General features: G+C 36.7%; 1 protein-coding gene and 1 pseudogene across 3 annotated transcripts; one reads left to right on the forward strand and one right to left on the reverse strand.

The window, feature by feature from the left end:
- Positions 1–204: 204 nt before the first annotated feature.
- Positions 205–3,582, forward strand: LOC132304369 (protein NRT1/ PTR FAMILY 1.2). Of its 3 annotated transcripts, XM_059802021.1 has the most exons (4): positions 205–617; positions 699–916; positions 1,718–2,271; positions 2,619–3,582. In XM_059802021.1, exons 1-4 carry the CDS (start codon positions 497–499, stop codon positions 3,496–3,498), a joined length of 1,773 nt encoding a protein of 590 aa, XP_059658004.1. In that variant the 5' UTR covers positions 205–496; the 3' UTR covers positions 3,499–3,582. The 3 variants fall into 3 exon arrangements, with proteins under 3 accessions (XP_059658004.1, XP_059658006.1, XP_059658005.1); XM_059802023.1 differs by lacking the exon at positions 699–916 and having other exon boundaries at positions 485–617; XM_059802022.1 differs by lacking the exons at positions 205–617; positions 699–916 and adding an exon at positions 932–1,187.
- A 3,456-nt stretch (positions 3,583–7,038) lies between these two features.
- On the reverse strand, positions 7,039–10,913 carry LOC132304372 (bark storage protein A-like; annotated as a pseudogene).
- Positions 10,914–12,742: the final 1,829 nt, after the last annotated feature.

Here is a 12,742-nt window from a genome sequence, read left to right on the forward strand (position 1 = left end):
TATAAAAGCGGTCTGATGTTTAAATTATTATTTTAAATAAACAAAGTAACAAAGCCGAGGAAAAAAAAAAAGTCTTTAGTCTCTTCTTTTCATTCAATTGACTGACACGTGGTGTCTTGGAGGGTCCGTTACCATAATGTGGCGTTTGGGGAGCTTTTGTTGCCACACTAATATCCTTTCTTGTTTCATACAGTAATCTGTAAATACATTATCCTCTAATATTTTGAGTGGTGCATGTGTAAAATGTTTGACTTTCATATACCATTTGAACCACACTACTTCTTTTACCCCAAACGCCGCCTACTAGTAGTTGGTTCTTCTCGTTCTGATGTCACATTCCACATTGTATAATTTATTAGCAGAGAGACTTGTTCTTGTGTGGATCAAAAATTGAAGGCATAGCTCTCTCAATATTCTCAGGTACACTTTCCCTTCCCTTCCCTTCCCTTCCCTTCATATCAGTGTTTAGAGAGAGAAAGGGAGAGAAATACGGAGGATGGAACAACAAGTGGAAGAGGAGAAGATGGATATCTGTTCAGCTGATCAGAAGTTACTCCGTCACAGTACTCCTCCAGAACCCATAAAGGGTGGTCTCAGAACCATGCCCTTCATCATAGGTAACCATATATACATATACGAATATATACATACATATATATATGTATATTTGATTGTCTTGATTTTGTTTTGGGGCGCAGTGAATGAGTCATTTGAGAAGGTAGCAAGTTTTGGGTTGCTGTCAAACATGATATTCTACTTGATAAGAGACTATCATATGGAGCCTACCAGTGGGTCAAGCATACTTTTCATATGGTCAGCTTTTTCCAATGCTTTGGCCATTTTTGGAGCTTATCTTTCGGATTCTTACTTGGGTCGGTTTCGGGTCATCGCCCTTGGATCAATCTCTAGTCTTCTTGTGAGTGCTTTTAGGGGTTTTTTTCCCCTTCCAATTCAGCCATTAATTGATCAGGCTGTTTGGTTTCACGGAAAATATTTTCTTGGAAACAATTACTAGGTTCCACTTATGTGTATACTTGTGTATGCCTGCGCATATTGCTCTATTATATATGCGATTATATAGCTGTGATATTCAATTAACTTTGGAAAGAGATATCTCTGTGCTCTGTTTCTGTTGTGAAAACAAGTTTTTGCTAGAAATATTTTCTGTTGAAACAAACAGTGAAAAAGTAAGTTTAATACTCTGTTTTGATATAAATTTTTACCTGATTAAAGATAAAGAGACACAAATCCAGTGCTTTTTGTTTCCACCCCCAAAAGGAAAAAGAATAATTTTTATTTATTTTTTGCTATATGGGAAGTTAATCCATGAGATGAATGTTACTGAGGAGACTTAATTACTTATCCATAATATTTTCAATAACATAACTATCAACATATTTGCAGCTTGTTTCTTCTAATGGAAAAGAGTATTTGTTTGGGAAGATTTTTGACCTCTTGTTGGTGAAGGATTTAGATATTTAAGTTACATCCTCTCTAACACTTTAAGATTTTGGAGTAGATAGTTGTTAACATGGTTTCAGAGGTCACCCTGATTTAAAAGAAGGCCATACGTGAAGGGGCCATGTTGAAGGATTTAAATATTTAAGTTACACCCACTCCTCTCATACACTTTTGGAATAAGTTTTTTGTTAAGAAGATTTTCACTTTTTACTGGTTCTACTTTCAATTCATAATTCGTGTCATTCTGTTTCTATAGGGAATGACTCTTCTCTGGTTAACTGCCATGATTCCACAATTGAAACCTTCACCTTGTGACGAGTTCAGCTATAGTTGCAACTCTCCATCAGCAGCCCAACTAGCTGTATTGTACTCTTCTTTTGGGCTAATCTCGATTGGAGCTGGTTGCCTTAGACCTTGTTCTATGGCCTTCGGTGCAGACCAATTGGACAATAAAGAAAACCCCGATAATGAGAAGGTTTTGCAAAGCTTCTTCAATTGGTACTATGCTTCAAGTGGAATTTCGACAGTTCTTGCTTTTACTGTTATCCTATACATCCAAGATCATTTGGGTTGGAAAGTTGGATTCGGAGTCCCTGCTATACTCATGGTTTTCTCTGTTCTTATGTTCCTACTTGGTTCATCTCTTTACATTAAAGTTAAACCTAGCGAGAGCGTGTTCACTGGATTTGTGCAAGTTATAGTGGTGGCTTTTAAAAACAGAAATGTCAGTCTCCCTCCTAGTAACTCTGATGGCTGTTACCATCAATGCCATGAAAAAGCACAACTCCGTGCACCAACAAAGAACTTAAGGTATGGTCATATTGTCATCGTTGTTGAATTAATCCATTCGGATGAAGATTATTTGAATTATTTTCATCAAGTTTTGTTAGAAGGAACTTCTTCCCACATATAAATAATGCAATTATTCTTGAGACATACTGTTAATGGAAATTGATAGATTAGTTTAGAACGTATGAAAATAACAGTCTGCTTTTTTTTTTAGCTTTGTCCATAACATGAATCACTTCTCAGTTTCTTTTACCACTAGTTTCCTCATCCAATCGAGAAGATTTCTAGCATTGGTTCATTCTTAAAACCAACAATTCTATGGACGAGATATCGGTTCATTTAATGAATACTGTTGGTTCCGTGTGCAGGTTTCTAAACAAAGCTTGTGTAATTACAGACTGTGAGGGAGATTTAAATTCAGACGGACCAGCTTCAAATCCATGGAGACTCTGCAGTGTTGAGAAAGTAGAGTCACTCAAGGCTTTTCTTAGAGTCATCCCAACGTGGTCCGCTGGCATTATGCTCTCAGTGAGCATTAGTCAAAACTCATTTCCTACACTTCAAGCAAATACCATGGATAGACACATCATATCAAAATTTGAGATTCCGGCAGGGTCCTTCACCGTGGTCATGATTGTGACTCTAACAGTATGGATTGCCTTCTACGACCGTGTGATGGTGCCCTTATTAGCGAAATACACTGGGCAGCCAGGTGGGCTTACCCCCAAAATTCGAATGGGGATTGGCTTACTACTCTCCTGCGTAGCAATGGGATTGTCAGGAATAACGGAAAGCATAAGACGGGGAAAAGCAATCGAAGAAGGGTTAGAAGATGATCCGGATGCCACTGTGGACATGTCTGCAATGTGGTTAGTGCCACAGTTTGCCCTGCTTGGACTGGCTGAGGCTTTTAATGCAATTGGGCAGATAGAATTCTTTTACTCTCAATTTCCTAAAAGCATGTCAAGCATTGCAGTGGCTCTTTTCACACTCGGGATGGCTGTGTCTAACGTGGTGTCGACTCTTCTGGTGAATATTGTAGACAGTGTCACTACCAAAGGAGGTAAAGTAAGCTGGTTATCCAAAAATCTTAACAAGGGTCATTTAGATTACTATTACTGGTTACTTACTTTCTTTGGTTTAGTTAACTTTGTTTATTTTCTGGTTTGTTGTCGCTCCTGTGGTCCTGAGGACGATGAGGTAGTTGAAGAAGAAATATTTGATTATAGGGATTTACCTTCAGCTTGAGAAGTATGTTTCTAACGAATGGTTAAGATGGTTATGTAATCTATTTTCTTGTCACTTTCTTATGTAATCTTAGAAATTGAAACCGTTCGTTTGGTTGTCTAGAAAAATAGAAAATGTGTTCTCTCTGTATTTCCTCTGTACCTCAGAATTCGTAGTCTAGGTTCTTAATTTGGTGAGGGTTAAAACTCTGTAGTTTAGAAGAACATTGCTGTACCAACAGATTTGTAATCATATTTAAAACAATATCTAAATCCTTGATTGATTTCTGCAGCACATAGTGCACTAAGTTCATCAATCACCCAATAATTAAAATTTCCGTTGTTCCCGTGTAACCGAATAGTATGCAACTGAGGAAAACCTGAACATAAACAAGCTTAGAACTTCTAGGTTCGTTATATACATGTAAGTTTTTTTCCCAGGAAGGCTTGGAATCTGTAGTTGTGCAACAAGGGAATGCCATAGCACTGGGATATATTTCTTGTATCCAATTATGATTATTTTTTAAGAAGCTATTTTCTGATATAAATTTTCACCGAACAAGTTGCTACTCTTGCCTTGCACCTTTCAAATAAACGTAACTTTCTAAGAATAGCACAAAAGTTATAAAGGCCGTCGTGGTTGGAATCATATCGTCCGTGCTTAACCAACTATGACTCTTTTCGAAACTAGTTCTTTTGATATAAATCTTCACTAAACAAGTTGCTACCGTTGTCTCATTTTCTGATTTTTTTGTACACCTTTTACATAAATGTCAATATTTTTATATCTATAACTTGGAATTTTAAAGCCGGATGCAATTGGAATTATATCGTCTGTACCTATCCAACCGTGACTATTTTCAAAGTAGGTTCTTCTTGTATAAATCACCATTGAAAAAATTTCTACTGCTACCTCATCTTCTGATTTTTTTTTTTTCGTGCGCCTTTCATATAAGCGTCAATAACCTTCTAACGGTGACACAAAAGTTAAAACGCCGGCGCGGTTGGAATTGTAATGTTCACACCTATCCAACTTTGACTATTTTTTAAGCAGGTTCTATTGATATAAATCATCACTGTATGAGTTGCTACTGCTGCCTCATCTTTTAATGGTTTTTTCGTGTACCATTCATAATAACTTTCTAATCATAACATGAAAGTTATAAAGGATGGGGTGGTATGAATAGTATCGTCCGTGCCTATCTAACTGTGACTATTTTCGAAGCAGTTTCTTCGAATATATATCGTTACTAACCGAGTACTTAATGCTACATCATCTTTAGATATTTTTTGGTGCACCTTTCATATAAACGTCAATACTTTCTAACTGTAACTTGAAAATTTTAAAGGCCGGTGTGGTTAGATTCATATCATCACTGCCTATCCAATTGTGACCATTTTCAAAGCAAGTTCTTCTGATATAAAATGTTACTGAACAAGTTGCTACTGATGCCTCCTCTTCTGAGACTTTTTTGTGCACCTTTTATATAAATGTCAATAACTTTCTAACCGTGCGTAACTCAGAATTTTTAAAGGTCGGTGTGGTTGTAATCGTATTGTTCGTGCTTATTCAACTATGACTATTTTTGAAGCGCTTCTTCTCATATAAATTTTCATTGAACAAATTGCTACCACGGCCACATCTTCTGATTTTTTTTTTTGCCCCTTTCGTTAATAACTTTCTAACTGTAGCACAGAAGTTATAAATTCCAGAACAGCTTAAACCATATCGTCCATGTCTATCCAACTGTAATTTATGTATTGAATTAATAAATGTACAATACATAGGGATCCTATTTATACGCGAGGGTTAGGAATTGGTAAGTGCTACACAAGTAAGCAATAAAAGGCAACTGGGTTGGTGAGTGTTATAAAAGGGAGTAGTGTAGTGTGCAAGAAACCCTATGTGGTAAGTAAAGATATAATAGTGCATGTATAGTCTAACAGTTTGAAAAAAAGACTTTCAACCTTAGCCATGGGCTTGGAAATTTTAAAAAATCATCTGAAGTTTTGTCATTTTTCTTTACTAGTTACATTCAAGTAATTGAGAATAGTAATTGAATGAAGTCAAGGGAAACTATAAGAAAGCTCAATGAAAAGTATTCAAAGTTTACTCTCGACTTAACTTACTGCTTATAATGTGGGGTTGGTGTCAGCAATCAGGGGTTTACTTAGTAGTTACAAGTCCAAAAGGTGAGTGGTTGCGAGAGTTCCCACGTTATAAAATAAACTGTAATTGTGCTGAACCACCACCGCCCAAGTCGGAGAGGGATCCTAAATCACAACTGCAGTGTTTTTCCACATATAGCCGGCTGCATGCATCGTATTTCTGTGTCTCAGTCAAACGTGTAGTTGAGTTTAGGCATTTTATCTAATTTGAAGTCCTGAGCACTAGTAAACCGAGTCAATTGTTTTTCTTTACATGGTTAGTGCTCAGAGTGAACGTTAAACAGATGTGATAAGAGCTTTGGTACATTAACATTGATTTCTATGGTTATTCCAAGGCCATGGAGTAAAAGAGGACATCGCTTTAACTTATCATTGAGTTGGTCATAAAACCTAATGTTGGTCCTAGCTAGCAATTCCGCGGGCGGGCGTTGTGTTTTCTGGTGGAGTAGACAAAAGCCAACAAGATGGAAGCATTGATGAGTTCCACCATAATTGATGGACCTCGCTATGACCCTATTTCTTTTCGACTCCTCGCTGAATTAACAAGAATAACAATACTAACTCTCCAAAAGATTTAAAGTTGTATTGACAAAACAACGCAAACGCAGGCTTCTGTTGTCACAAATTATAAAATAAACTCTACCACTTGGACAGACTTATGCCGGTGGTGACGTTCAATGAAGGTCACAAATACATCGCTCTTCGATCATCATTTTCTCTTGTTTTATTTTCCGATGAGTTGGACAAAATCATTTTAGGAGTTCAATTTCAACGACCACCTCTTTTTTTTTTTTTTTGGGTCAATTCCTTTCTTGGAGATGCCTCTAAATTTATCCATTTACTTGCTTTTCAAATTTCACCCACTCAATTTCATTATACAATATTGCTTTTCCATCTGTTTGATCCTGCTATGAGATAGTAATTAATTACTGGTGTCAGTTGAATAGTCGCATTTGGTTTGTTGGGTGCAATAACGTACTAGACTACAAAGCTGGATATGTAATTGTTGTGATGTGACTGCAATATCTTTAAGCATTATGATACTACAAATTTGTAATTGTTGTGATGTGACTGCAATATCTTCAAGCATGATGTGAGGTTCAAAATGGATTATAGAAAGGTCTGTTTGTGAGTGGAGTTAGAAAGAGACTTTCTCTTCTTAATTATTTTACTTTGATAAATAAGACTAACACGTAATGTAATTTCATTATAACACATTGCTTTTAGATCTTAAGTTAATAATTGTCGAGTAAATAAGATTCCTGCTATTGTGAAACTTAGATAACAAGGAGATAGACTTTTTATATATAAATATATATTTTTCACATAAGACTTCCATACAATAATGTAATAATTTTATTGTTGCGCCAAAGTCCGCATTCTCATTATCATATAATAAATTTTACTGCAAATTGAAAATATTTGCAACAGAAACACAAGAGTTACATAGTTTGGATTTTGCTTACTCTTCTTCTTAATTAGCGCTGAGAAACATTGGAATATCATTTTTAGGATATTGTCACTCTTCCTTTTTTATTAGCATTCCAAGTGATGCTTATTACTTGATGAACATAGTAGGAGCAGAAAGAAGAAAAAAGAAAGCTACACAGAAGCATTCAAATCTAAGTTTTCTGCAGACAAGTTCTTGATGAATTCTACCACAACTTTTACAGAATTGTTCGCAGCAAGAGACGCGAAAGTAGCAGCCTCATTCGACTGATCTGAACCACCGCCGGCCAAATCAGACAGTGCCCTGAAAGTGATGAAAGGCACCCTTTGCTGCAGACATATGAGTGCCACTGCCGCGCTTTCCATGTCCACCGGGCTCACGTTGAACTTGTCATAGATGAAGCCCCTATAAGCTGCATTGTCAAGGTATATGCTTGCGCTTGTTCCACTTTGGACAGTGGTCACCTTTGGTGTCTCAGACAAGCATGTGGTTGAGTTTATGCAGCCCTCTAGTTCCAAGCCCTAACACATTAAAGTTTGCACTAGACCAAGTCAATTATTAGGTTACAAATGTATCAAGTTAGGGTAATTTTAACCCCAAGGGTTATCCTAGAAGAAAAGACTTGGGTCCTGGTTCCTCATGAACCTTCAGGTCTTAAGATCGATTTATTTTAGGTGCAAACAATTCCTTAGGGATCACGTTCGCGGTTACAATCTGAGCTTTACCCGATCTATGCTTGCATGCGTCCCGTGAATTAGTCGAAGCAAAACCTCATACACCCAGTAATGAAAAAAAAAAGAAAAGGGAAACCCCTCTCTTTTCGAACCCTCTCTGTGTGTACATTTGGGGTTCGGACTCTGTTACCAAGTGTGTACGCGTTTAATTGAACTTTAGAAGAAAGAAAAAGAAAAAAAAAAAAAGAAAAAAAGAGGCAAACTCCTCTCTTTTCGAACCCTCTCTGTGTGCAGATCTGGAGTTTGGACTCTGTTAGCGGGTGTGTACCTGTTTGATTGAACTTTAGAAGAAAAAAAAAATTGGGGAATTTAATTTAAAGGAACTTTACCTCTAGGGTTTTGGAAATTTCAAAATATGCTTGCGCTTGTTCCTCTTTGGACAGTGGTCAGCTTTGGTGTCTCAGACAAGCATGTGGTTCTCTAGTTCCAAGCCCTGACACATTAAAGTTTGCACTAGACCAAGTCAACTATTAGGTTACAAATGTATCAAGTTAGGGTAATTTTAACCCCAAGGGTTATCCTAGTAGGAAAAGACTTAGGCCTGGTCCCTCATGTCTTAAGATCGATTTATCCTAAGTGCAAACAATTCCTTAGGAATCACGTCTGCAGTTACAGTCCGAGCTTTATCCGATCTGTGTGGGAATGCCTTGCATGCGTCCCGTGAATTAGTCTAAGCAAAGCCCCAAACACCCAGTAATAAAAGAAAAAAGGGAAACCCCTCTCTTTTCAAACCCTCTCTGTGTGCAGATTTGGAGTTCGGACTCTGTTAGTGGGTGCATACACGTTTGATTGAACTTTAGAAGAAAAAAAGAAAAGGGAAACCCCTCTCTTTTCGAACCCTCTGTGTGCAGATTTGGAGTTTGGACTCTGGTAGCGGGTGTGTACCCGTTTGATTGAACTTTAGAGGAGAAAAAAAATTTGGGGAATTTAATTTGAAGGAACTTTACCTCTAGGGTTTTGTAAATTTCAAAGTAATGGGTATCCACAGAAATCCAAAAGGCATGTTGCCTTTCCTCAGGAGTGCCATCAAAGGGGAAGACTTCCTCTGGTTGGTACCAGACATTGTTCAAGGGATTGTCAGAGAGGAAGCTGCAACCAGCGAAACCAGTGATATACTTGTGAAATTTGATGTACCCAATTTCTCTTGTATAGTCTCCATTGACTTCTAGGGCTAGTTCGTCTTCAGGCCCATCTCCAAACCTCTGTAAGTACCATTTTCATTTAGTATATGATAAAAGATAAAAAGTAATTAGTACCGGTAAAAATATTAATTTAGACTTTAATTGATTAGGAAGTATAACTTCCCTTCCTTGAGTTGAAGGGAGAGGGGAGGGGTTCTTGGCGTGAACAATATTGTGTGTATGAATACTTATTTAACTCAACAAAAAATAAAAATAAAAAATAAATAAAAATGCATAACTTTTAGGAAGCTTGATGTTGAAATGAAAAAAATAAATGGTAGTGTGAGTATTATTAAACCCAAAAAAAGAAAAAGAGTTGGAACATATAAGGTGTAACATATGTTAGGTGGATATATATTGAGATACGATGAACACACATCATAGAGATATAAAGATTACTATTTAGCAATTTTCCTTTCTCAATCTATAAATTTACTTTACCTTTCAAAACAAAAACAAAAAAAATGTCCTTTCTTTTGACTAACCACCTAAAAAATTTTTAAAAATAAAAATTGTCCTTAATTATGCAATATTATGCATCAGCAGTAGTAATTTGTTGTGGTACGTACCTGCCAATTCCAAAGAGCAGTATGGGACCAATAGTGAGGAATGGTGACATCTCCAATATTGAGAGAAGGGTTTGCATTCCCAGCTATTCCATAATGGACAACTCCTCCTATATCGAATAAACTCAACAAAAGCTGTGTGGTTATACCTGCATTTATCTATAATATTGCATATATATATATGTATATGTATAGCCAAAAAAGATATATAAGTGGACATAGGGAGGTTCATATATATATATATATATTTATATAGACACACACACGTAAAAATTAAGAAAACTCAAGCAGAAATAAAATGAAATACCACGCTTAACCCTGTCATCACCAGTATGACTACTTTCTTTTCGATGGTTCCGAATCGAAATCTCCTTCCTTAAGAAAAGTACAAGGAGAAGAACATGGTGTATGAAATACATATAAAGATACAAAGAATAAAAATTTGGTTGCGTAAGCAAAAACTAAGAAAGCAAGCCAGGGATGGCCGGTTTGGTAGAACAGAAAACATAAAACACTACAAAAATTTATAGTTGAAAATAGACTTTTTACCACGATTTTGCACCTTGATAGAAAGTCGACTTTCTACCACGGTTCAAAACAGTGGTAAAAAGTCTTGATTTTCTACCACGACTGTTTCTACCACGGTTCAAAACCGTGATAAAAAGCCTTTTCCACCGTGATAAAAAGTCATTTTTCTTGTAGTGAGTATATTTTTGTTGATAGTTCTACAAACATTATTTTATAATTTATTTTGAAAAACCAGCTCACCCGTTAGTTACTTTTTTGGACTCTCAAATGATTTACGAACTTCGGATGAACACAATTTTCCATAAATCACGTGCATCATTTAATTTAACACAGACCTCACTTTTGGTGAAACTCAAACCGGAGGCTTAATTAAGAGCACCCAAAGGTCTTTCTAGCTAAGTTGTCCATGCCACCAAAAAGAAAAAGAAAATAAAGAGGTGGATAACAATCTATTCTATGAAAATAGAGTGCTTTGAAAGATTTTGAAAAACTGTTTTTTGAGAACTAAACTAAAAATGTCCCAATATTATTGTACTATTAGGGTTTTGTGTTGTAAATTCACCTGCAAAATCTATGGTGAGATTACTAGGCACATAGCTTGGAGATTGAAGAAGATCGAGGGTTCATCTCAAATAGGTTCGGAATCACCAATCCCACATAAGGGCCATTCATGTTGGCCTGGTTGATCATTTCCAGCGTCTCTGCATCTATTGCACCATCTGCTTCTTGTCGAGTAACTAACATGAGAGCAAAAAGAATTGTGAGAACTCTAAAAGCTTCCATCTTCTCACTCTCTCTCTCGCACACTAACACACAGCTAGAGGTGGGTGTGTATTATGGGGGGAGGAGATGGATTTTATAGTGGAGAGTTGATGAGAATTGGGGACCAATATATATAAACTCAACAAAAGCTGTGTGGTTATACCTGCATTTATCTATAATGCATAGCCAAAAAAGATATATAAGTGGACATTGGGAGGTTCATATATATATATATATATATATATATATATATATGTACGTATATAGACACACACACACACATAAAATTAAGAAAACTCAAGGAGAAATAAAAAGAAATACCATGCTTAATCCCGTCATGACCAGTTTGACTTCTTTCTTTTCGATGGTTCCGAATCCAAATCTCCTTCCTTAAGAAAAGCACAAGGAGAAGAACATGGTGTATGAAATACATATAAAGATATGAAGAACAGAAATTTGGTTGTGTAAGCAAAAACTAAGAAAGCAAGCCAGGGATTGCTTATTTGGTAGAATAGAAAAACATAAAACATTCCAAAAAATTATATATATATATATATATATATATATATATTTGAAAGTTCAAGTAAATTTATATATATTAACAAGTGTCCAAACACAGCGCAAAGGATAGTTACCGAAAAGCTAAACAACCAAAAAGGGCCCAGACTTGGCCCAAAGGCCTGTAAGGCGAAAATAACCAAAAAAAAATAGTTGCATAGTTGTTACTAAAGTCCTCACATCTGGTGTCCATGGAGAATGACTCCAACATCCGTCGATGCCTGTCAACGTATAGTGACGTCCGGTGGCTTTCACGGTGGTCAGATTGTGGAATCAGGTAGCTCCCATTCATCTGCAACTCTGCACTTTTTTTCATTGATAGTTCTATGAACATTATTTTATAAAATTTTTTGAAAAACCAACTCACCCATTATCACTTTTTTGGACCCTCAAATGATTTACGAACTTCGAATGCACAATTTATCATAAATCAAGTACATCATTTAATTTAATACAGACCTCACTTTCAGTTAGACTCAAACCAGAGACCTAATTAAGAGCATCCAAAAGGTCTTACCAGCTCCATGCCACCAAAAAAAATAAAATAATAAAAAAAATAAAGAGGTGGATAACATTCTATCCTATGAAAATAGGGTGCTTTGAAAGATTTTGAAAAGTTATTTTTTTGAGAACTAAACTAAAAAGGGGTAATTACAGGCGATACCTTTTACGTTTAAAAAATTACACCGTCTTTCTTCAAGGTTTGCTCCGTAGTAACACTTAGTCCCCTCCGGTAAAAGTCAACTCCGATCAATGGCCACTTTTTATGACATCAGCCATTTTAAAGTATGAAATACCACATTTGCCCTAAACAAATTACAAAGACATTTTCATTTTTATTTTTTACTTAAAATTACTTATATATGCCCTCCACCACCACCCACCTCAACTGGCCCTAGATTCAGACACTCAACCACAAACCTTAGGAATAGATCGAGACCCAATCCATTGCCGGCAAGCTTGCCATCGTATGAAAATCAGCATAGCCACCGTATGGATGAGATAAATAGTCAGCTCAATTTCTATCGCCGGCAAGCTTGTCGGCTGCACAGCCACCGTGGATGGAGCTCATGCGTTGGCACCGTAATCCGATCAGTCTGCATTGATGGTGGCGCTATTAATTTTGCAGGCCGGCGGCGAGGGTCCGTTAAGGCCGGCAACGACATGGTCTCCAGCGGCGGCGACGATGTGGTGTTGATTGTCGTGGTGGAGGAAAAGGAGTGCTGTAGAAGGACTTGATCTCAGGCATTAACAGGGGAGCCGAAGAGGGTACAGTGGTGATTCACGATAGAAAAAAAAAAATCTCTCCATATATATA

The sequence above is a fragment of the Cornus florida genome, unplaced genomic scaffold, assembly GCF_030987335.1.
Source record: "Cornus florida cultivar Cherokee Brave unplaced genomic scaffold, ASM3098733v1 CherokeeBrave_3.0.0_Hap2_Chr04, whole genome shotgun sequence".
Classification (NCBI taxonomy): Eukaryota; Viridiplantae; Streptophyta; class Magnoliopsida; order Cornales; family Cornaceae; genus Cornus; species Cornus florida.

Excerpts from the sequence above, each read along its gene's own strand:
- LOC132304369 (XM_059802021.1), top strand. The coding sequence starts at position 497 with ATGGAACAACAAGTGGAAGAGGAGAAGATGGATATCTGTTCAGCTGAT. Across the intron at positions 618-698 it reads AACCATGCCCTTCATCATAG|TGAATGAGTCATTTGAGAAG; the intron begins GTAACCATATAT and ends TTTGGGGCGCAG. Across the intron at positions 2,272-2,618 it reads GCACCAACAAAGAACTTAAG|GTTTCTAAACAAAGCTTGTG; the intron begins GTATGGTCATAT and ends TTCCGTGTGCAG.